At 36.5% G+C, this 23,956-nt stretch overlaps 2 protein-coding genes across 4 annotated transcripts; both read right to left on the bottom strand.

Annotated features, from left to right (window-relative positions):
• Positions 1-4,867: 4,867 nt before the first annotated feature.
• Positions 4,868-11,776, bottom strand: LOC131945969 (ankyrin repeat domain-containing protein 17). The gene is made up of 2 exons (XM_059306603.1): positions 11,647-11,776; positions 4,868-8,382 (listed from the first exon to the last, which is right to left on the bottom strand). Exon 2 carries the CDS (start codon positions 8,363-8,365, stop codon positions 5,438-5,440), a length of 2,928 nt encoding a protein of 975 aa, XP_059162586.1. The 5' UTR covers positions 8,366-8,382; positions 11,647-11,776; the 3' UTR covers positions 4,868-5,437.
• A 2,151-nt stretch (positions 11,777-13,927) lies between these two features.
• On the bottom strand, positions 13,928-19,667 carry LOC131945967 (ankyrin repeat and KH domain-containing protein mask). 3 transcript variants are annotated; one of them, XM_059306600.1, is made up of 2 exons: positions 19,540-19,667; positions 13,928-17,277 (listed from the first exon to the last, which is right to left on the bottom strand). In XM_059306600.1, exon 2 carries the CDS (start codon positions 17,258-17,260, stop codon positions 14,270-14,272), a length of 2,991 nt encoding a protein of 996 aa, XP_059162583.1. In that variant the 5' UTR covers positions 17,261-17,277; positions 19,540-19,667; the 3' UTR covers positions 13,928-14,269. The 3 variants fall into 3 exon arrangements, with proteins under 3 accessions (XP_059162583.1, XP_059162584.1, XP_059162585.1); XM_059306601.1 differs by lacking the exon at positions 19,540-19,667 and adding an exon at positions 19,166-19,259; XM_059306602.1 differs by lacking the exon at positions 19,540-19,667 and adding an exon at positions 18,735-18,760.
• Between the last annotated feature and the right edge of the window lie 4,289 nt (positions 19,668-23,956).

The following is a 23,956-nucleotide window of genomic DNA, read 5'->3' as shown; positions in this document are numbered from 1 at the left end:
AACAAGTTATTAGGAAGTAGCCTACATTGTAATAGGGCGTAACTAAATATTCTAATAGAATAGCGAGTGTTTATTGTTTATATTTATTATTTTATCGTTCATTACCATGTGTTGCAGAACAATATTTTTAATGAACTTTGAAAATAAAATAAAAGAATTATTGATATTTGTGTATAGAGCTGAAGAGCAGCATCTCGACATCAAAAGAGCCGCAGGTTGCCGACCCCTGCATTAGGTTGATTGTGTTGTCTCTTTTCTCAAAACCAAAATCACCACCTCAACTTCAAATTTAACCGGAAACGAAATACGTTGATACTATACTAAACATAGTCGAAGTCATACCCCTAAACCTTAGACAGAAGTCGCATTTAGAAGTTTCTTTCAGGCGACTCTACTTGGGGGTGAGGGGGGAGCTTTAGTTAGACCTGCTAAGAGTCACAATTGAAAAAACCCATCCCCTTTAAAACAAAAAGTGAAATTGGATCACAAATTATACATCAGAAATAATAGACAAAAGGTTGTGTAATATATGATGATAATATATCAGAGGGGGGGTCGTCCATAAGTGGCGTCACACTCGTAGTGGGGAGGGTGGGTTCGTTATTTTGTGACGGTGTGTGTAGGGGATTCGATGGTGTGACGTCACACTTGTATAAAAGAAGCAATGTTAGAAAACCAATTTTAGCCGTTATTTCGCGTTTTATAAAGCTGTTTTAATAAATTATAATAGGAATATGTCAAAATACTCTATGTTGACAGAGTTCTGACAAGATTTTGGAACAATATCGGTTTTAAGAAAAATTCAACTTCAATTTTGAGGGGGTTGTAAGTTAGGTGTGATGTCATTTTAGGAGGGGTTTGGCTTGTGTGAAGGGAGAAAGGAGGTAATAATCGTCAAAAAAGCGTGACGTCGTTTATGGATTACCACTAGGCCCTATATAATGTAGAAAAACATTTTAGTTAATCTGGGAAGCCAAGTAGTCAGTGGCGGAACTAGAAAAAAAAGGCCCCCCCCGCAGAATTTTTTTTTGGGCCCCTATATATATATATATATATATATATATATATATATATATATATATATATATATATATATATATATATATATATATATATATATATATATATATATATTAAGTTTTCGAAGTGAGAAACACCGACTCTCTAAATCTAGCCCGACACACTAAACTGACGATGATTTATTAAGAGGCTTTTATCAAAACGTTAACAACCGTGTATTTTTTAGACGTGTGCCCTGTTTACCAGAAGTTGAATTAAATATTAACAATTTCGGCAGTTCATTTCTACCAACTAGACACGCCTAGGCATGCTGTAAGTCCCTCGGCGACGGCCCAGGTGTCAGGGAAGTCACGGGGCTTTTGGGAGCTACCGGTTACATTCAGAGTTTCTTTCAGGCATCTCTTGGGGGGGGGGGGGGGGGACGAAGCCCCCCCGAAATTTTTTTTACCACCCCCTCCCCCCCCCCCCCCCCCCGAACGAAATGAAATTTCTATACTTTATATAGAAAATATATACTTTTAACAGCGTCCGCCCCCCCCCCCCCCCGAAGAAAGTCTACCGCCCCCCCCCCCCCCCCCCGAAAATTTCAAGTGCCCCCCCGGAGAAAAAAGTCTGGAAGAAACACTGGTTACATTACTGCACAGGGGATGGGCGCGACATATTGTTTCTTCCGGCAGTCTGGAAGAAACATTGGTGCAACACTTGATTAGATTTAATCAGCGAGTGTAGTAGCGAGACTTATTCCTAGTGTTGTCGGAACTTTTAAACGACTGGATGTGGGGGCCAACCTGCTCATATGTGATGCGCTCAGGATGGCACTGTCGCCGGTGATTTCAAGTAGTAACCTCATCCGCTTATGCAAGATCTAGGTGCGCTAAATCACATATTTCCGTTGGGCGTCCCCACTCCAATATGTAAACAAATGTTAGCCTATGACAGAAACCTTTGCGTGGCTGTCAAGAAAATTTTTTACCGCCCCTCCGAACGAAATGAAATTTATATAATTTATATAGAAAATATATACTTTTAACAGTGTCCGCCCCCCCCCCCCCCCCGAAGAAAGTTTACCGCCCCCCCCCCCGAAGATTTCAAGTGCCCCCCCTCCCCCGGAGAAAAAGTCTGGAAGAAACACTGGTGGCTGTCCTCAACAGCTTCCAAAGTTTTCATGGCGATTGGGTAAATGATGCAGTAATGCAAAATAGACAGAAACGTGTTTTTCACATGTACAACTGTATGTAGCCAGCTCACGCGTCGGATAACTTTCTGATTTAGGGGGGGGGGGGGGGGGAATCCACAAATGACGTCACATTTTTTAACGACTAACAAAAAAGCCAGACCCTCACACACCCCCCCCCCCACCTCAATAACGTCATTGATAAATAGTAATTGACTATTAATTATATAATAATGTTCAATTAATTCTAAACGTTCTAATTAATTTCTAAATAATTATATAAAAAATAATCTTACCTTCCCTGTTTTGTGAATTAGATGTGCCTAATACTAATAGTATGCAAATAAATCAATATCTGTTGACTAGTGCTGTCTAGTGTCTGGCAAAATGTGCTGAAGTGGTGAATCGTACGGTTAGGAAGTAGTTCATAAACGATACATTTATCTCCTCGATACTTGTGAGGTTGAGAAAGAGGGATGGGATAGGGGTCGGCTCGGGAAAAAAACTTGAAAGAGACGACAAAACGCCTTGATCTATGTACGTCAGCATCGCCCATTGTAAAACTCAGGGGAGATAATTCCAAGTATAGGCCTTAAAAGTTTACTATGATATTTCTTGTAAAAGTAAAAAAAAACAGTAAACGTATATAAAAACGAAGTTTCTAGTATTATATTCTTTTTTATTATTTGTAGGATACAAGATAGTACAGAATACAAATTCAACCACTATCACTAACACATATTAACATTGAAAAATGTTAAATGGATTTCGGCGGGTCCCTAACTAATGCCGAAACGAAGAACCGCGCATCATGAAAGCCACTTCATGTGTAGCGGCTTCTCGTGCTATGGTCTTTGTTGTTTTTTTAAAAAGAATTTTGCCGGCGACAGCGTGGGGAAATAGAACTCGGCCTTGACGATGGTTAAAAAATACAACTATAAATAAAAAGAAATGTTATCCCCATCCACTGCCCTATCCGCCACAGTACACTTTGGAGGATCGGTCAAACAGTTACGTGTCCTCTATTTAGCTATCAAAGGGGGGCAACGAGTCAAATGTGTCATTCAAATTTGAAGCGTTGCCTATATTTTACACTGTATTTTGTGTAATGGATTTTATTTTTTTTTTGCTGAAGAGCGTGGCATAGTGACTGTAAAATAAAGATAATCGTACCGCAGCTACAGTGTTTTTCTTTTACAAACTAAATATCAAGGCAAAAATGCACGAAAATTAAATTCAAAATTTTAAAAAATACTAATTATGGTCAGCAGTGGGCCCCTAAACGGCCTGCCCCCGCCCCCCCCCCCCCCCCACCCGCATTGCGGGGTCTGGGGGCACTGTAGTTCCGCCCCTGTATAGATCTTTTGGTTGTTTTTAGGCTTAAAAGCTAGATCATTGTATCCTAAAAAATTTTAACTTTAATGTATTTAGTGTTAAAAACTAATTTTCCATTAACACGTTTACTAATTATAAAACGATTAATAATATAAAGACGAGTCTTACCTTCTTGTTGTGTGAATTAGATTCGTCAACGAAATACTTTATCAGGTAAATGAACAACTACTGACTAGTGTCTTTAACAAAATGTGCAGAATTGGTCAGTTTACAGTTCAGTAGTTCATAAACGGTTCGTTAATCTATGCATTACATCTTATTGTAAGAGTAAGGGTGTGGTGAGGGGTAGAGGTTAGGGGGATGGGGGGAGGGTAGAGAGTTGGGAAGGTTCAAGGGAAGGGGACAAGAAAGCGCCGATGAACATCTACATCAATAGTGCCGACTTTTTCCGGTCGTCTAGAAGACCAGGATAGTCGCCGCAACATTTCCCCAGCCCGATTTTCAAAGCTTTTTTGTTCTCCTAATCGACACCACTAAAAAAGAACGGTAGGCTGCGTCTTTGAAGTTGTCTATATGTCTGGCGGTCTCTCGAGCAATAGTCTGTGCATTTTTCTCATAGACGTTTGCCGACTATCGTGTTTGTTTGTAACTGTAGAAGAAAGATAAACTCGACATCCACCTAATTTTTTTTATTTAAATTTAAATTTTTTTAAAAATAATTTAGCCAGGATTTTTGGGCCCCCAATCGGTCTGGGCCCCCCCGCATTGCGGGGTCTGGCGGCACTGTAGTTCCGCCCCTGCAAGTAGTAGTCTATTTCTTGAATTTTGAACGTTCAATATGAATGTTAGGCGTCCACTTAGGGTGTTGGCGCCATGGGTGCTCACTCGCCTTCCCCTAGTTACGCCTCTGTATTATTTCGCATCGACAACTGAATCACCCCCCCCCCCCCGTGTAAAAAGAAATGGTCTACAATTACTTTCCATTTTATTTTGTCACAAGTTTAGCTGTAACAACACGTATTTCTGTCGGTATTACAATACGGTCGTTATTGTGAGTTCGTTCATCCAAGAATACGAGCAACAGTGCTTTGTAACTTCAAACTTTTATTTACATAGATCCATAAGAAATAATAACGATATTCAACACTATCCTAATGTAAGCCCTGTTAGGGGGGGGGGGGGAACCTAAAATCTACCCTTCTAGGCTTATCTAACTAACTACTGTCCGGTCAGTGCAAGCCCGGCTAAACCCAGACTGGTTAATAACCTTAACCTTAGTCTAAATAATAAAAGTACTAAAAAAAGCTTTTAACAATTTAATCAAATTTATTACATGGAACCAAAATTATATAAATAAAAAATAGATTAACAAAACAGAACTTTAACGTAACAAAACAAACTTTTTACACCACACAAAACACCCAGCCAAGTCGCACAAGCAACCTCACTGGAAGGGGGGGGGGGGAGAGAAAAAGAAAAGGAAAACATAAGAAAAATACATGGTAATGGCATATATATACATAAATATATACACAAGTTCAAAATGCTACCTACTACTACTATCTAGCTAAAGACTCGAGTAAAACTAATCCTTACTATACTATATCTAAAAGCCATTCTCAAAAAACACTAACCACTGTCTAAAGAAGAACTAGCAACTTAAAAATAACGTGTAAACAAATTCATTGTAGAACCAATCTTTCCTACACAAGGAGCAGCCCGAAGCCATTGGTCTACCTTAACAACATCCATATTGATAACATTGAAGTTAACACACTCCGCGAGGCCCCAATGAAGGCAGACACAAAGCAAGCGATACTCAACATGACGTTGCACGAAACAGCACACACATTAATTTTAAACAACCTAAAACTCGAGGCAACTAAAATATACTAATCTAATTACTGTCTAAAAAAAACTGACTAAGCCACAGAACACGGGGGCCGTTGGCCTACGATGCAGCATAGAGGTATCTTGGACCTTTGGGCTAGCTGCCAATTCAGCCTGCTCTGCATGCTTAAACAGCAACTTGTCCTTAAACCTATTTGGGATGGGTAGTCGTTGTACCCGTTCTTTTCTCCCAGCATCAGCACCTACAGCTGACGACACAGCAACAAAGCTGAGTTTCTGTAGAGGCATGGGTTGGGATAGGTACTCGTCCAAAAACTCCAAACAATCACTGTACCGTTTAGACTCAAGGGATTTCCTTAATCGTTTATTGTAGGCTAGTCTTGAAATGTCAGACTGGGTTAAGAACCAGATCTCATTTAAAAACCTAGCAACGTTGATGGAACCGCAGCACAAAGAAGCAATGAATGGAGAACCTTTTGCTAAATCACCTAAACCAACGCAGGCTAGATCAACATGTTTTGGCCCTACGCCAAGGGATATAATTTGTTTTAAGCAACCATTTTCCTTTTTCAAAATTAATTGATGAACAATATCAAGACTTAAACATGAGCTGTCGGCTCCTTTTTCTATTAGGTAAAGAACACGTTTTGTATCAAGCCCTTGACTGAGACCTTTGCTTATAAGTGCAGATAGAGCAGTTTCGTTTTTCTTTTTGTTGACTAAATTGACTTCAGCACCTGCCTCACATAATACTTTCATTGTTTGGATTTCTTGTTGTTTGGCAACTAACATCAGAGGTGTGTACCCTTCACTGTTTTGACAGTTGACACTGGCTCCTGCTTTTATTAGGAGTCTCACGACTTTAACGCGATTGTTGAATTTTGAAGAACATACAAACAGCAAAGGAGTATTGCCTTTGGTATCGGCATCATTTACATTCGCATTATTTTCTAGCATAAACTCTATCATTTGCATATATGATCTTGGCAACGAACTGAATAAAGGTGTCTGTCCTATGTAGTTTTTTAAATTGATATCTGCCTTAAACTCCAACAGAACTTTTGCACTTTCGATAGACTCACCATTTGTAGCGAAATGTAATGCACTATCACCGTTGTTATTTCGTTTATTAATATCCGCCCCAGCTTGTAGCAGAGCACGCATTACCTCTTTTTTGTCTAATTTTTTTGAAGCTACCATTAATGGAGTATTGCCTGCTTTGTCTTCCACATTCACATTAGCTCCATTTTGAAGTAGGACGTTTACTCTTTCTAGCAGAATATCATTATTACATACCATTTTACTTTCGTTCAATATAGAAGTTAGAGTTGAGTATGATGTTCCGTATTTTTCAAAAATGACATTCACGTCGGCGCCTAATTCGATCAACAGTTCCATAACATTAGGATCTGTAGCTGACATTAAAGGTGATTTATAATCATGACTTGCATTAACATTGGCGCCTTCTTGCACTAGTAGTCTTATTATCTCCTTATACCCCTTTTCTGCAGCAATGTTTAATAATTGGGTTCCTTTTAGCTCTATCTGAAAACTAACATCTGACTTAAATTGTTCAATTACAAACACAAGCGATTCAATCTTATTTCCTCTGACAATAGAAGTCAGTACAGCAGAAACATTTATTTTAGCACCACGTTTTATCAAAAATTTCGCACAATCTAACTGATCATGTTCAATTGCAGACAGAAGTGCTGGGCATGAGCCTTTACTGATCGTTGCTCCATGGTCAAGCAGCAAGTCTATAATGTCACATCTTCCAATCTCAGCAGCTACTTCCAAGGGATATTGAAATAGTTTGTTTACTTCCAAGGGATATTGATGGTATTTGTTTGCATCTGTGCTGTGACGACAAATCATTTCTACTAAATCATAGCATCCTGTCCTTATGCTTAAATTTAATAAGCTATCTGAACTATGGTAATAGTACCTACATTTTAGAGGAGCTCCAGCCTTTTGAAGAATATGAACTATATCCACATCGTCTTCTGTTATTTCTTTTTTAGTGTGTAGTATTGAATCTAAAAATTCATAAACAATATTATTATCTTCTCCGTAGATACCACTGAAGACAACGACACGACAAGCTAATAAAAGCTTGATAAAGTATTTGTCTTTCATTGAAACTGCATTTTGTAAAGCTGTTTTCCTATTTTGTGTCCGTCGGTCGAAAAAAAATAGTAAGGGTTTAAGCCCTAAGCTTTCAGCTAGTTGATAAGCACTGTTTGACACAGAAACATCGGGGCAAGCTTTTACATCAGTTTGCTTTTTTATTAAGGTGTTTATCAATGGCAAGTTCAAAACTCCAATGGCTTTCATCAAAGCGTCACACCCATTATTATTTTTATGATCCATTTTTAAATTGCCTTTGTCATTGTCAAGAAGTCTTCGAACCAGCTCAGAGGACCCGGATGCTTGAATAGAAAGTAAAAGTGCCGTGTCACCGTCTTTGTTGTAACTGTTGATATCAGCGCCTTTATCAACCAGTGACAGAGCTATGTCAGTGAAACCTTTCTCAGCACATATCAAAAGGGGTGTGTTGCCATCGTCGTCTCTTGTCTCAATATTAGCACCATGAAATATCAGAATCTTTACCAAAAACTCTCTACCATACCTACAAGACAAAATCAGACCTTGGTCCAAACTTTCTTGGTTAACGTTGTTGTCTTTGTGTATCAGTTGATTAAAACATTCAAGCATTTCCTTGGGTGAGCCAGATTTAGCAGCTCGCTCTATCATGTGTAGGATATCACTACCAGAAGCTGAAGCATTTACACCGCTGTGTTTTGTCCCATCTCTAGTTAACTCTGAGCAGAAACGTGATGGGGACTCGAATACAAGCGATGTGCTGTTTGGCTGGCAAAATGGAGGCTCTGAAGGTAGATGCCTTCTTTTAGAGCTCTGACACAATGTTGGATTGGATTGATTTCCGTTTTTTCTTTTATTTCTGGCATTCTTTCTAGGCATGTTATGACCAGATTTACCTGAAAAACGTTATTAAAAATTAGAACAGAATATGTATGTGTAATACACTTTTAAAATTTGATATTATATAACAAAATTATATACAAAAACTTTTAAAATATATTTAAAACTTTTGTTCAAATATTGAAAGTGAAAAACAAATCCTTAAAAAACGTTTTATACCACCCATATTATTCCTAACTTGTGTTTCTGTTTGAGAATTCAATATATGTGTCTCGATAACTAACTATAAAATTTATATTTACTGGATATTACCCAAAACTGGTTTAATTAGATAATTTGTTTGAATCAAATATATTTTCAAAAAAATAAACATCAACTGGTTAAATGTTGCATAAAGTCTTTTTGATTTCTTATTAAATAAGTTTTTCTGATTTTACAATGATCACTAAAGACAAAGAACACAAATTATAATATTTCTACTACTAAATACATTAATAAACGTTTTACAACTTTTTTTATACAAAACACTTCTCGCAAAATATTACCCTTTCAAATGTATCGATTATCTTGGGGTCATCCATAAATGACGTCATTTTTTCAAAATCTTGTTTGAACTCTATCAACATAGTGTTTTAATAAATTTCTATATTACACTTTATTAAAACAGTTTTCTGAAACGCGAAATAACGGCTGAAATTCGTTTTCTAACCTTGCTTTTTTATAATGCAACACACAAAAATCATTAATTCAGAAACCGGAAACATTGCCATATTAGGCCCCTAAAAAGTTATTAATAAAAAGGTATGGATCACTCCACAAGTTCTAATAAAATAATATAATAACTGTTTGAGGTAGTAAGTAATTCATTGATGACTAGTCTATTTAAAAAAAAAGGTATTATTGATGTAAGCGGCAATCGGCATCTGCTACCCAAAGTACAGAACACACGAGTCACACCACACGCGATTACTAACATTAAACAAAACTCTATTGATATCTTAACAATACAGTTTTTAAATAAGTAAATAAAACCTATCCGCCTTTCCGGGGCTAAATTATCAACACTTTATTTCATATTGTAAGCGCGAAAGAAGTTTTTTCTCAAGTGAAGTGTTTTTTATGCTAACAATTCGTCAGAGCCCTTCACCTTTTCCGGAATCTGCAATTAGATTATTATAAAATGGCGACTTTAAAAAAAAAAGAGGGTTGGTCACTTACACCTTCCTATGTATTGTTTTCATCCTAATTTCATTAAACAATTCTATTTTTATTTGATAGTAAAGATGTTATAAAAATTGTATCTAATAAAAAAGTTATTGTAGAACGCACCTGCTTTAGTTAATTCGACTTGGAACACACAAGCTAAATAAGCGTGACTTTCTCTCGAAAGTGAAAGACAAGGAAGAAATTAGGTCAAGCTAGCATTATTAAAATGTTAATTATTCGCCCTGTAAATACATGGGCAGTTTCGAGTACAAATCTTTCCGATTACGATACAATCCTTATTTTTAACTATTATGTACTTCATGAGAAAAAAAAGATTCGATATTTTTTATGTCCGCCCAAAACACGGGTGCTCCAAAACCGCGAGAACGAGACTTCCCGAATGGACACGAGCGAGAAAAGTCTCAAAGGTATTTGAGAGGTGCATAATTTAATTTAAAAATCTTGCACGGCGTAGTTACAATTAATATGGTTATAAAATCCTGTCTTTCTGGTTATTTTTGGACTTTACTAAAGATTGGACGTATTTGATGTTTTTAATATTTTCGGTAACTAAATAAAATTTTAAAAAAAAGCAAAAACAATTTGGTTTTCACGTGTAATGGCGACATAAACAATGGCATCCTGCTATTGGATAGGCCGCCATTGATTTTATTGTACACATTGTAAGCTAAAAATACAAAACTAGGTCATGGGGTTTTAAATTTGTATTGTAATTTAAAAACTTGATCTGCAAAGTTTTGTAAACAAATAGTTATCGATCACTAAGTTACTGTACAGCCAATCAATATTTGTCTTACGAAAGTGAAACATCCGGTTATAACTTAGGCTTGATGAAAATAAATGGAAATGTAGCCTTAAACTCAACAAATTATTTTCAAGTTCTCTGGATTTGCAACTTTTATAGCATTTATTCTAAAAATATAAAATTTCTAAATTAATTTTAGGCTTAAGTTTTTATTTTTTATTTTTTTTACGGTCTAAATCTAAAAAGCACGTTTTTACTCCATGTCAACAACATTATAGAAGGAATCTCGTCAACTCGCTCGCCTCCATTGAAAAACCTAGTGTAATCTGTATATAACTGCCCTATTATTTTGGACCATTTTGTTATAAGTGAACTTAAGTTATCAGATCAATGTTTTTATGTGTGAATTGTGTATGGATTCTGATTTTCAGCATATAACAAAAATTATAATAAGGGTAAGGAGAACTTGAATACTTAAAATTACAGTTAGCACAATGCTAGTGTTACACTAGCATTGTGCTAACTGTACTAACACTAAGTGTATAGCAACAAACAGCTGACAGGTAACCTAGGTCTGACTCTTGTCAGTCTAGTCTGAAAAAATTGGATTTTAGGAAAAACATATTCGGCAAAATTTTACCTCTAGCAAAACTAGAACTAGAGCTGAAAACATGAAGGATGGGTATGTAAAAATATTTTGAAAACAACAATTAGGAGATTATCTTTGCACATTCCATAAGAATGCTGTTGTTAGTTGATCAAACTTAAAGGCCGGAAGATCGGGATTAAGAAAATATAACAATGGTGGCAACGTGAACTACATACTGTAATACAGTGACTACCTCTCTAATAATGTGACACTAATGTCGGAGTCAAAAGATCCAAAAACAAATATCATTTCCACATAGATCTACATAAGATATGTCTGCTCAGTAATCTTCTCTCATCTAAAAAAAAATCGAGATTCCAACGTATTTGAAACTAGCCTTCACATAATACTTTCATACAGACAGGGGGAAGACCAAAACAGAGACAGCATGCAATCAGATCAATAAGCCATCAAAACAACGGGAAAACCATTCTACTTTTCATTTAACATTAGGAAATGACCTTTTAAACTTAATTCATTACCATAAATTAAATACTTATTAGAATGCAAAACCAAATCTCTTGTGTCCGCTATCAGGAAGTAAATTAGTAATGGGAGATTTCGGGTCATGTTTTTACCGCGAACTAGATCTAGATCTAGAATCTAGGCCGATACCGACAACCATTTAAAATTTTTAAATGATTGAGCTTTAGTTTTAAGTGTGCCACTAACATTTACCGTTATCTAAATAATGCTCACCTGTAAAACTTGATAACGCCGAAACATAAACAGTTCAATATACCACACGAGATCAGTTATGATCAGTAACAAAACCACGTACAGTACATACAACGTACAACACACGGCAACACAGTGTACGTTCAGTGATTAGCCTAAATGTCAGCCGATTTGGGAAAGACAAGTTAGGGCCTAATAGGAAGTACATTAAAATAGGGCGTCACTAAATATTCTAATAGAATAGCGAGTGCTTATTGTTTATGTATATTATTTTATCGTTCATTACCGAGTGTTGCGGAACAATATTTTTATGAGCTTTGATTGTTTGAAAATAAAATAAAAGAATTATTGATATTTGTGTATGGAGCTAAAGAGCCGCATCTCGACATCAAAAGAGCCACATGCGGCTCGCGAGCCGCAGGTTGCTGACCCCTGTATTAGGTTGATTGTGTTGCCTCTTTTCTTAAAACCAAAATCACCACCTCAACTTCAAATTTAACCGGAAACGAAATACGTTGATACTATACTAAACATAGTCGAAGTCATACCCCTAAACCTTGGACAGAAGTCGCATTTAGAAGTTTCTTTCAGGCGACTCTACATGGGGGTGAGGGGGGGGGGGAGCATTAGTTAGACCTGCTAAGAGTCACAATTGAAAAAACCCATTCCCTTTAAAACAAAAAATAGTGAAATTGGATTACAAATTATACATCAGAAATAATAGACAAAAGGTTGTGTAATATATGATGATAATATATCAGATGGGGGGGGGGGGGTCGTCCATAAGAGACGTCACGCTCGTAGTGGGGAGGGTGGGTCCGTAATTTTGTGACGGTGTGTATGTTGAGTGGGAGAGGGGATTCGATGGTGTGACGTCACACTTTTATAAAAGAAGCAATGTTAGCCGTTATTTCGCGTTTTAGAAAACTGTTTTAATAAATTGTAATAGGAAAAGGTCAAAATACTCTATGTTTACAGAGTTCTGACAAGATTTTGGAAAAATATCTATGTTTAAAAAAAAATTCAACTGCAATTGTGGGGTTGTAGGTTAGGTGTGATGTCATTTTAGGAGGGGTTTGGCTTGTGTGAAGGGAGGCAGGAGGTATTAATCGTCAAAAAAACGTGACGTCGTTTATGGATTACCACTAGGCCCTATATAATGTAGAAAAACATTTTAGTTAGCCTGGGAAGCCAAGTAGTAGTCTATTTCTTGAATTTTGAATGTTCATTATTGAGGGGTTTTTTTTTCTACCTCGTTAGGCGTCCACTTATGGTTGGCGGCATGTGCGCTCACTCGTATCCGCCTAGTTACGCCACTGTATTATCTCGCATCGACAACCGAATCACACCCCCCCCCCCCCCCCCCGTGTAAAAAGAAATGGGCTACAATTACTTTCCAATTTTATTTTTTCACAAGTGTAGCTGTAACATCACGTATTTCGGTTAGTATTACAATACGGTAGTTATTTTGGGTTCGTTCATCCAAGAATACGATCAACAGTGCTTTGTAACTTCAAACTTTTATTTATATAAATCCATAAGAAATAATAACGATATTCCACGGTAGAAAAATAACTATTATAGTTTAGAACAAATTGACGTGGTGACATCTTAAATCTTACTACACAGTCACAGGCAAGCACCCCTCGTTCACCTTGCGCTCCCCCTTTTGTACGTTCCATTCTCACCCCTTACGTCAATGAGCGATCACACAAAAGCATGGAAAAATATATGACGAGTCGCTCAGGGGGTCGGCGTGGTCGAGTCGGTAAAGCTCATGGTTGCTAAACCGAAAAGTCTCGAGTTCGAACCCTCGGGCAGATGAGGCTCGTTAGCTGGGGACAGCCACTCTTCTATGAGGGACAACTGCTGCCTTGTAGATTGTTCTTGGTTGGACAAAGGCTATGGAAGCAAATCCAAAAAGAAAAGCAGGCTGAAATCGGAGTCAATGGCCTCAATGGCGCATAACCAGTTGACACGTAACGCTTAATTGTGTTGGAGGCGTGGTCTAGAGTTCAAACCCACTGGCAGATAAATCTCGATCCCCTTCAACACTAATAATTAAGAACGAAGAAGAAGAAGCTCAGGCAGTCCTTCCGTTGGCCAGGTACTCTACATTCATGCAACTTCATGTAAAACACAACATAATAAACATACCCAATAATACAGTCTGTGGCAGTAGCTTAAAAATGTATCGAATGAGTTGTAGGTTATTATTCGTTCTGAACAACAGATTCAGTAACAACACATATAAAAGTGTACAAACATTTTTTATACTAGAAAAAAAATTATCTAAAAAAATGTATTATTTTAAAAAATATTCGACCAACATGATTATAGTGAAAAGAACCATAGGCTATGTCAATAGATCTCCTCCCTCCCATCCTAATGAAGAAGGTCTGGCTCTGGAGGTTGCTTAAAGTAATGTTTGTTGAAGTGAGAAATCAATTTTGAAAAAAAAAATAATATTTTAAATGTAATTGATTTTCATTTATTGTTTAAAGGAAAATTTAAATTAATTTAAAAAAAAAAACCACATCAAATTAAACAGGAGAGTTCAAAAATTTTTTTAATAAAAAGTAGAATATAAAGATCGGCAACTTTGCATTAGAAATTAAGTTTTTGAAATTAAAATTGGAATGAATTAATAATATGAGAATTCTGAGTCACTCGAGTCACTGCTGTAGTATTCATATGAGGAATGTCCATCATGTCGACCAAAGCTGTTCATAAACATGTGTTTCATTGCCATCCGCTCCGTCACAGAGGTAACTTGGACTTTTGGGCGAGCTGCCAATTCAGCCTGCTCTGCATGATTAAACAGCAACTTGTCCTTAAACCTATTTGGGATGGGTAGTCGTTGTACCCGTTCTTTTCTCCCAGCATCAGCACCTACAGCTGACGACACAGCAACAAAGCTGAGTTTCTGTAGAGGCATGGGTTGGGATAGGTACTCGTCCAAAAACTCCAAACAATCGCTGTACCGTTTAGACTCTAGGGATTTCCTTAATCGTTTATTGTAGGCGAGTCTTGAAATGTCCGACTGGGTTAAAAACCAGATCTCATTTAAAAACCTAGCAATGTTGATGGAACGGCAGCACAAAGAAGCAATGAACGGCGAACCTTTCGCTAAATAACCTACACCAACGCAGGCTAGATCAACATCTTTTGGCCCTATGCCAAGGGATATAATTTGTTTTAAGCAACCATTTTCCTTTTTCAAAATTAATTGATGAATAATATCAGGACTTAAACATGAGCTGTCGGCTCCTTTTTCTATTAGGTAAAGAACACTTTCTGTATCAAGCACTTGATTGAGACCTTTGCTTATAAGTGCAGATAGAGCAGTTTCGTTTTTCTTTTCATTGACTAAATTGACTTCAGCACCTGCCTCACATAATACTTTCATTGTTTCGATGTCTTGTTGTTTGGCAACAAACATCAGAGGTGTGTACCCTTCACTGTTTTGACAGTTGACACTGGCTCCTGCTTTTATTAGGAGTCTCACGACTTCAACGCGATTGTAGAATTTTGAAGAACATACATACAGCAAAGGAGTATTGCTTTGGGTATCAGCATCATTTACATTCGCATTATTTTCTAGCATAAACTCTATCATTTGCATATGTGATCTTGACAACGAACTGAATAAAGATGTCTGTCCTATGTTGTTTTTTAAATTGATATCTGCCTTAAACTCCAACAGAACTTTCGCACTTTCGATAGACTCACCATTTGTAGCGAAATGTAATGCACTATCACCGTTGTTATTTCGTTTATTAATATCCGCCCCAGCTTGTAGCAGAGCACGCATTACCTCTTTTTTGTCTAATTTTTTTGAAGCTACCATTAATGGAGTGCTGCCTGCTTTGTCTTCCACATTAACATTAGCTCCATTTTGAAGTAGGACGTTTACTCTTTCTAGCAGAAAATTATTATTACATACCATTTCACTGTCGTTCAATATAGAAGTTAGAGTTGAGTATGATGTCCTGAATTTTTCAAAAATGGCATTCACGTCGGCGCCTAATTCGATCAACAGTTCCATAACATTAGGATCTGTAGCTGACATTAAAGGTGATTTATAATCATGACTTGCATTTACATTGGCGCCTTCTTGCACTAGTAGTCTTATTATCTCCTTATACCCCTTTTCTGCAGCAATGTTTAATAATTGGGTTCCTTTTAGCCTTATCTGAGAACTAACATCTGACTTAAATTGTTCAAGTACAAACACAAGCGATTCAATCTTATTTCCTCTGACAATAGAAGTCAGTACCGCAGAAGCATTTATTTTAGCACCACGTTTTATCAAAAATTTCGCACAATCTAACTGATCATGCTCAATTGCAGACAGAACTGCTGGGCATGAGTCTTTACTGATCGTTGCTCCATGGTTAAGCAGCAAGTCTATAATGTCACATCTACCAATCTCAGCAGCTACTTCCAAGGGATATTGATATTGTTTGTTTACTTCCAAGGGATATTGATGGTATTTGTTTACATCTGTGCTGTGACGACAAATCATTTCTACTAAATCATAGCATCCTGTCCTTATGCTTAAATTTAATACGCTATCTAAACTATTGTAATAGTACCTAAATTCTAGAGGAGCTCCAGCCTTTAGAAGAATCTGAACTATATCCAAATCGTCTTCTGTTATTTCTTGTTTACTGTCTAGTATTGAACATAAAAATTCATAAACAATATTATCATCTTCTCCATAGCTATCACTGAAGACAGCGACACGACAAGCTAATAAAAGCTTGATAAAGTATTTGTCTTTCATTGAAACTGCATTTTGTAAAGCTCTTTTCCCATTTTGTGTCCGTCGGTCGAAAATAAATAGTAAGGATTTAAGCCCTAAGCTTTCAGCTAGTTGATAAGCACTGTTTGACACAGAAACATCGGGGCAAGCTTTTACATCAGTTTGCTTTTTTATTAAGGTGTTTATCAATGGCAAGTTCAAAACTCCAATGGCTTTCATCAAAGCGTCACACCCACTTTTATTTTTATGATCCATTTTTAAATCGCGTTTGTCATTGTCAAGAAGTCTTCGCACCAGCTCAGAGGACCCGGATGTTTGAATAGAAAGTAAAAGTGCCGTGTCACCATCTTTGTTGTAACTGTTGATATCAGCGCCTTTATCAACCAGTAACAGAGCTATGTCAGTGAAACCTTTCTCAGCACATATCAAAAGTGGTGTGTTGCAATCGTCGTCTCTCGTCTCAATATTAGCACCATGAAATATCAGAATCTTTACCAAAAACTCTCTACCATACCTACAAGACAAAATCAGACCTTGGTCCAAAGTTTCTTGGTTAACGTTGTTGTCTTTGTGTATCAGTTGATTAAAACATTCAAGCATTTCCTTGGGTGAGCCAGATTGAGCAGCTTGCTTTATCATGTGTAGGATATCACTACCAGAAGCTGAAGCATTTACACCGCTGTGTTTTGTCCCATCTCTAGTTAACTCTGAGCAGAAACATGATGGGGACTCGAATACAAGCGATGTGCTGTTTGGCTGGCAACCTGGAGGCTCTGAAGGTAGATGCCTTCTTTTAGAGCTCTGACACAATGTTGGATTGGATTGATTTCCGTTTTTTCTTTTATTTCTGGCATTCTTTCTAGGCATGTTATGACCAGATTTACCTGAAAAACGTTATTAAAAATTAGAACAGAATATGTATGTGTAATACACTTTTAAAATTTGATATTATATAACAAAATTATATACAAAAACTTTTAAAATATATTTAAAACTTTTGTTCAAATATTGAAAGTGAAAAACAAATCCTTAAAAAACGTTTTATACAACCCATATAATTCCTAACTTGTGTTTCTGTTTGAGAATTAAATATGTGTGGCTCGATAACTAACTATAAAATTTATATTTACTGGATATTACCCAAAACTGGTTTAATTAGATAATTTGTTTGAATCAAATATATTTTCAAAAATATAAACATCAACTGGTTAGATGTTGCATAAAGTCTTATTGATTTCTTATTAAATAAGTTTTTTTCTGATTTTACAATGATCACTAAAGACAAAGAACGCAAATTATAATATTTCTACTACTAACTACATTAATAAACGTTTTACAACTTTTTTTTATACAAAACACTTCTCGCAAAATATTACCCTTTCGAATGAATCGACTATCTTGTATAGGGGTCATCCATAAATGACGTCATTCTTTTTTGGACGATTTTTACCACCTCCCTCCCCTCCGTCACACATTGTCACAAAAAGCCAGAACCCCCCCCCCTTAAAATAACGTCACACCTTAGCCTACAACCCCCTCAAAACTGCAGTTGTATGTTTCTTAAAATCCGACATTTTTTGAAAATCATGTCTGAACTCAATCAACATAGAGTGTTTTAATAAATTTCTATTACAACTTATTCAAACATTTTTCTAAAACGCGAAATAACGTCTAAAATTCGTTTTCTAACAATGCTTTTTATAATGCGAAAGTGTGATGTCGCACCATCTGAACCCCCCTCCCCGTCGTCACACACTGTGAATAATAGCTGATGAAAAAGGACATCCTATGTCTAGTATTTCACCTGATATTTATTATAAGCAATTATATATTTTATAAAAATACAGTGAATGAAAGAACTACATAGTTAGAAATCTTAAGTAAATGACTTGAACACTGTAATGTGCATATAATTGCCTCATTATTTTGGGCAGGTAAAGTAGAGCCCATCTTTAAGCCATTTTGTTATAAAACTGTGCTGTGCAAATATAAAAAAGTTTCTAAAGCAATGTTTTATATAAATACAGTGGATGAAAGAACTACATAGTGAGAAATCTAAAGTAAATGACTTGAACACTGTAATGTGTATATTATAACTGCCTTATTATTTTGGGCCATTTTGTTATAAGTGAACTTAAGTTATCAGATCAATGTTTTTATGTGTGAATTGTGTATGGATTCTGATTTTCAGCATATAACTATAAATAAGGGTAAGTAGAAATTACAGTTAGCACAATGTTAGTGGATAGCAACAGACAGCTGACAGGTAACCTAGGTCTGACTCTTGTCAGTCTAGTCTGACAAAATTGGATTTTAGGAAAAACATTCGGCAAAATTTTACCTCAAGCAAAACTAGAACTAGAACTGAAAACATGAAGGAAGGGTAGGCCCTATGTAAAAATATTTTGAAAACAACAATTAGGAGATTTTCTTTGCACATTCCTTCCATAAGAATGCTGTTGTTGTTAGTTGATCAAACTTAAAGGCCGGAAGATCGGAATGAAAAATATATGGTGGCAACGTGACCTACATACTACATACTGTAATACAGTGACTACCTCTGAACTCTGAACGAGTATAGATCTAGATCTATCTAATAATAGTAACTAATAAGTAATAATGTGACACTAATAATGTCGAGTCAAAAATATCCAAAAACAAATAAATAAATTATTAAATATCCTTTCCACATAGATCAGTCTAGATCTACATAAGATATTTGTCTGCTCAGTAATCTTCTCTCATCTAATCTAGATCTAGATCTAGAATAACCTTTTAAAAAATTGAGATTCCAACGTATTTGAAACTAGCCTAGCCTTCATCATACAGACAGGGGGAAGACCAAAACAGAGACAGCATGCAATCAGATCGATAAGCCATCAAAACAACGGGAAAACCATTCTACTTTTCATTTAACATTAGGAAATGACCTTTTAAACTTAATTCATTACCATAAATTAAAAACGTATTAGAATGCAAAACCAAAACTCGTGTGTCCGGTATCAGAAAGTATGGGAGATTTCGGGTCATGTTTTTACCGCGAACTCGGCCGATACCGACAACCATTTAAATTTTTCAAATGTATGAGTATGAGCTTTGGTTTTAAGTCTGCCAGTAACATTTACCGTTATTTAAATAATGCTAACCTGTAAAACTTGATTACGCCGAAACATAAACCAGTTCAACATACCACACGAGATCAGTTATGATCAGTAACAAAACCACGTACAGTACATACAACGTACAACACACTGCAACACAGTGTCCGTTCAGTGATTAGCCTAAATGTCAGCCGATTACACGGCGTGAACAAACGAAAACGAAAATGGCAAGTTCTTAGGTAGCCTAGATATGGGTTGGTTTGTTATTAAATTCATTGTTCATGAGTAATATCCAAATGTAATCGATAAAGCAAGGACACTGAACACTGTATTATTATAATACAATATTATATATTATATATATATATATATATATATATATATATATATATATATATATATATATATATATATATATATATATATATCAGAGGGGGTGATATTTAGGGGGGTGACACCAAGGCAAAAAATAGCAAAATATATAGAGAAAAACTTGAGTGGGGGGGGGGTGCAAATCGAAAATTTGTCCCCGGGTCACTACGCCTCTGGGGGGTGACACCATTAAGTGCCGCACCGGGTGACACCCGACCTCGCTACGCCACTGATATATATATATATATATATATATATATATATATATATATATATATATATATATATATATATATATATATATATATCAGAAGCTTAGCGAGGGGGGGGGGTGCGGACCGCACCAGGTGACACCATTTAGGGGGGGGGGGGTGACACCAAGAAAAAAATAGATAATTTCAGAAAAATGATAATTTCACTTAATTAAATGATTAATTAGAGTGAATTAAATAGTCTTTTAAGAGCAAAGTGGACACATCCCGACACAGGTGGAGGGGGTGGGGGTGCACCATCACGTACACATGCCAATGATAAAGAAAAAATGCAACATCCAGTTGAATTTATAACCGAATATAGATACAAATCGTTAGTATTATCTGAGCCCAGTTTAAAGCATCACCAGTGGGGGGGGGGGGGGGGGGTAGACAAGGTGAGAGGGGAAATTTCATCAACTCAACTTTGCAATATATATGGATGAGGACAACGGTTTGGTTCAAAATCGCAATAAGCTTTATGTTAATCCATGTGTGTGGGTTGGGGGGGGGGGGGGGAAGAATTAAATACATCCAGCAAAATAAAAAGTATTTGAATACATATACCCAAACTTACAAGTGTATTTGGAATATATATATATATATATATATATATATATATATATATATATATATATATATATATATATATATATATATATATATATATATATATATATAAATCGATATATCGATATATGTATATATTTTTTCTTACGGGAGGGGGATTGACACCATCAGATGCCGCAACGGGTGACACCCGACCTTGCTACACCACTGATATAAGCCTATATATATATATATATATATATATATATATATATATATATATATATATATATATATATATATATATATATATATATATATATATATATATATATATATATATATATATATATATATATATATATATATATACTAACTAGGCATACTGCCTAGCTTCGCTTAGGTTTTCAAAAAGCATTCAAAAATTTGAATGCTTAATTAATTAGTGATTGGCTGATATGGAGAGCTTAAGTTTAAACACTAATGGTAATTTGAGAGAAATTGCTGGAATGTTTGCAATTTATTACTTAAAAGGTAATTAGAACTACAAAGGTTCCCTGAATAGTGTAACTCCTAAGTTATATTATTACGTTGACTTTTAAAATTGATTACTATGATTTAGTTAGGATACAAACTTTTCTTTATAACACAAATCGTACTCAAATAAATGCTAAACTTCGTTATTTTCTGTTTGTGTTTAATATAGTATAAAAAATGTTAAAAATTTTTTATTTTAAAAAGTTACCTCCTTGGTAAATTGACTGAATGACGTAGTCTTTGTTCCTTTCTTTTCACAAAAAGTTGCTATGCTTATACTTATATAAGAAAATACGTTATCTGAACATATTTAACGACCATAATGGTTTTTTTCGACGGGAATAAAGTTTTTTTTTATGGGCCTATATCAGAGGCGTAGCGACCCTTCCCGGAGCCCGGGGACAAACTTTTCGATTTGCACCCCCCTCGAGATTTCGATTAGCACCCCCCTCAAAGTTTCGATTTGCACCACCCCCCCCCCCCCTCGAGATTTTCATTTGCACCCCCCCCCCTCAAACTTTCGATTTGCACCCCCCTCAACCTTTCAATTTATTTTTCCAACCCATTTTGGCGCCCTAAGGTCGGCGCCCGGGGACATATGTTCCCCCCCCCTGCTACGCTACTGGCCTATATAAAATATTATTTTTTCTATTTCGTCAAAGAGTTTTAATTTCTCCTTTTTCTTGGCATCCACCACATTCCTCAGTGCAGTGGCCTGCCTTTTGGCCACATGGTTCACACACTCACGTTTCTCCACAGTGGGGTCCTGATATAGGGCCCAGCTGATGTGTAGCCTTGATGGTGCTGGTATCTCCATCAGATACTATACTCGTGCAGAGGCGTAGCGAGGGGGGGTGTGCGGACCGCACTGGGTGACACCATTTAGGGGGGGGGTGATACCAAAGCAAAAAAATAGCAAAATATACAGAGAAAAATTTGAGGGGGGGGGGGTGCAAATCGAAAATTTGAAAGTTTGTCCCCGGGAAGGGTCGCTACAACTCTGTTGTGGGGTGACACCATTAAGTGCCGCACCGTGTGACACCCGACAGCGCTACGCCACTGTACTCATGCACTACCACAACGTGTTTATCCACGGAGCAGGCCTTCATCTCTACAGCAGTTTTCTACTCCATGCTGTCAGGTATTTCAGTCCTGACTTCAATGTGTGTGGACCCAGGGGCGTAGCGAGGGGGGGGGGCGGGGGGTGCGGACCGCACCGGGTGACACCATTTAGGGGGGTGACACCAAGGCAAAAAATAGCAAAATATATAGAGAAAAACTCGAGGGGGGGTGCAAATCGAAAACTTGAGGGGGGGGGTGCAAATCGAAAACTTGAGGGGGGTGCAAATCGAAAGTTTGAGGGGGGGGGGGTGCAAGTCGAAAATTTGAAAGTTTGTCCCTGGGAAGGGTCTCTATGCCTCTGGGGGGGGGGTGACACCATTAAGTGCCGCACCGGGTGACACCCGACCTCGCTACGCCACTGTGTGGACCCACAACTCTACAGCAGTTTTCTACTTCATGCCACACACTGATTTGTGTACATCAAATCATGCATTAAATCTCCATCAGATACACATCTACCTCAATATCTGTGTACTCACATCGCTACAGCAATTTGTCTACTTCATACGGTCATTAGATCCAAGATGGTTGACATTACGGTAAACGGAAAAAAAGTCACAGGAAAAAAAAACACAGAAAAAAAGTCACAGTTTTTGCTAGGAAAAAAAGTCACAGAAAAAAAGTCACAGTGGAAAAAATTTTTTGGAAAAAAAGTCACAGAAATAAAGTCACAGAAAAAAAGTCACAAAAATATTTTTAGAAATAATTTTTTTTATTTGTTTAGAATTGTAAAATTTTGTATGTTTCTTGTTGTGGGTTGTATATTTTTATAGCATAAATTATTTATAGACGTTAAAAGCATTATGGTTTATAACAATTGTAAGTAAAAATACTCTAATATAATTTACACAACAATCTCAACTTTTGTTACGTATTTAGTTAAAAACGCGGTAGAAAATTTAACTATAAAAAAATTTAGGCACATTTCGCCGTAGGCTATTCTCTGGTCGGCCTCTCCTCAGTAGGCATTGTCCGAACATATTTTGTGTTGTTGACGTCATGCGTCAATGACAGCCTTTGAACCTTGTCGGCTTTCTGTTTTGATCCGAAGTTTTGTTATGTAATGAGCGTGATAAATGTGGGAAGTAAAGGTGGTTGAACTAAACATCTAAACATAACTATTGTGGCCATGAGTTGAGGGCAGCAAGTCAGACGAACTTACCATTTCACGGTAATTTAATGTTGGTATTTAAAAAAAAAACAGGATTAAAACCGTGGACTTTGGAGCATTCTATTAAACGCTACTAATCTTAAGTTTAAAATAATTACAATCTACATACTTCATACTAAATATTTTTAGATGAATTATAAAAATTCCTATGCGTATACAGCCTACACACATTACATTACATTTAATTAATCCTAAGTTAATTAGCACTCTCTGAATATTTAATACATAAAAGTATTAACAAGTATCATGCAAATATATATTTGTGACTTTTTTTCCTGTGACTTTTTTTCCTGTGACTTTTTTTCTGTGTTTTTTTTTCCTGTGTTTTTTTTTCCTGTGACTTTTTTTCCTACAATCGACATTACACACTGCTTTGTGTGCACCAAACCAAGCATAATTACAATCAATCTCCTGTACCTCAATGTGTGTGGACCCACATCTCTACATCAGCTTTCGGTAC

This window comes from Physella acuta, unplaced genomic scaffold (genome assembly GCF_028476545.2).
Source record: "Physella acuta isolate Inbredline_101_S28 unplaced genomic scaffold, ASM2847654v3 ptg000542l, whole genome shotgun sequence".
In the NCBI taxonomy this organism is placed as follows: Eukaryota; Metazoa; Mollusca; class Gastropoda; family Physidae; genus Physella; species Physella acuta.
Note: the sequence above shows the minus strand (reverse complement) of the source record. Positions and strands in the feature narration are given on the sequence as shown.

Coding starts and splice junctions, on each gene's coding strand:
- LOC131945969 (XM_059306603.1), bottom strand. CDS start 8,365: ATGCCTAGAAAGAATGCCAGAAATAAAAGAAAAAACGGAAATCAATCC.
- LOC131945967 (XM_059306600.1), bottom strand. CDS start 17,260: ATGCCTAGAAAGAATGCCAGAAATAAAAGAAAAAACGGAAATCAATCC.